Below are 1,604 nucleotides of genomic sequence, written 5' to 3'. Positions count from 1 at the left end.
ACTGTGTATTTCAACTCCTCTAAAACTATTAAAACTGTTTGATTTTAACTTTGGTGATTTTAACTTTTTGTGAGCGTTGCATCACAAAAATATCGATTTAACCAACAGAATAATACACTTAAGATAAGATATTCCTTTATTGTCCACACATGGGGAAATTTCATTGTTGCAACGCAGGTAGATACAGAGGAAAAGCGATAAATCAAATCAATGTATTTTATTTTTTTATTCTTCATATTCATACTTTATTTTCATTTGTTTGATTCGGTTAAACAGAAAAAACATGCTGAGTAAAGTAAGATGTGATAGAAGCATATTTCACGAGGCGGACGACTCTTGCAGCTGGACGTGTCTCCTATTGTCTTCATCTAATGGAACATGTCTCTTCTCGAGAGCACGACGTCGCTCTCGACAGACGTGGAGGTGCAGTTGTAGAGGCGGTTGATCCGGAGCAGGTCCGTGGGGCTCATCTGAGTGGCCCTGCCGATGGGCACGTTGGAATTTGGGATGGGCACGATGGTCGGCTGGCGGTTCCTGGAGAAGGCGAAGCGTCCGTAGTGCATGACAGAGTTGTAGTCGTAGGGCGTGCCCAGGTTCCTGGTCTGGATCCGGTTGAAGTTGTGCTCCATCCCGCCGATCACGTTCTGCAGCAGGATGCGCACGTGCGTGTCCCGGTCGGAGCGTGTCTGCTCGTGGTTGAAGCCCAGGGCGTGGAGCAGCTCGTGCTGAATGGTGGACAGGAAGATGCACCCCTGTCGCGCCAGGGAGACCACCTGAGCCCCGCCGCGCCGGCCCACGAACGAGAAGCACCCGCCGCGGGACTGGATGTCCACAAAGTCCCTCTGCCTGTTCAGCGGGGTGAAGCGGACGCACGTGGACCGGGCGAAGGAGCCCAGGCCGTTGACGATGGCGGTCCGTTCCCGTTCGGAGTACTGGTTGGAGATGCGGTAGGGCACGTACACGTTGCCGTCGCTGGCTTTGGGCCAGAGGCAGCCTCGTGCGGTGCAGGGGTCGGCGTTCTGCAGCCCGGACGGTACCGCGATGTCTCCCTCCACCACCACCGGGTCGCCAAAGTCCTTCCCCAGATTCTTATTGGCCTTTTCTAGCAGAGTAGAGATGCTGAGGTCGTCGCCCTCCGTCGCGTCGCCCGAGGATTCTTCATCCTTGTCCGACGGGTTCCTGGCGATGGAGAGAGTGTGTGTGCAACAGACGAGCGAGCACAGGAGCACCGTCTGCAACATGATGAGTCTGGAGGACGCTCTGAAGGTCTGAAGAGGAACCAACACTTATACAAGAGCCACATGTCAGGCAACTGCCAAATATGGAGACATTTACCCACAATGCAAAGGGAAGTGGTCGTTATTGCCAATGTGTTTTGGGAAATAACGGTTTCAAAACCTGTTTGGAGAAATGCATCTCTGTTCAACGCTCTTTTGTTTCTGACAATATGAATATATATATATATATATATATATATATATATATATATATATATATATATATATATATATATATATATTAGCATATATATATATATATATATATATAATAGCATTAGCTCTAACCTTTAGCGCTCTTCGTTAGCTCTCTGCATTAGCTCTCTG

General features: G+C 48.9%; 1 protein-coding gene across 1 annotated transcript; it reads right to left on the bottom strand.

Annotated features, from left to right (window-relative positions):
• Positions 1-294: 294 nt before the first annotated feature.
• On the bottom strand, positions 295-1,268 carry LOC140380606 (low choriolytic enzyme-like). The gene has a single exon (XM_072464460.1). The coding sequence runs from the start codon at positions 1,239-1,241 to the stop codon at positions 369-371; it is 873 nt and encodes a 290-aa protein (XP_072320561.1). The 5' UTR covers positions 1,242-1,268; the 3' UTR covers positions 295-368.
• Positions 1,269-1,604: the final 336 nt, after the last annotated feature.

Source organism: Eucyclogobius newberryi, unplaced genomic scaffold, assembly GCF_026437365.1.
Source record: "Eucyclogobius newberryi isolate DKJ021-1_F unplaced genomic scaffold, fEucNew1.0.hap1 SCAF_498, whole genome shotgun sequence".
NCBI lineage: Eukaryota > Metazoa > Chordata > Actinopteri > Gobiiformes > Gobiidae > Eucyclogobius > Eucyclogobius newberryi.
Note: the sequence above shows the minus strand (reverse complement) of the source record. Positions and strands in the feature narration are given on the sequence as shown.

Bases quoted from the DNA above. Each gene is read 5' to 3' on its own strand.
- LOC140380606 (XM_072464460.1), bottom strand. From the start codon at position 1,241: ATGTTGCAGACGGTGCTCCTGTGCTCGCTCGTCTGTTGCACACACACT.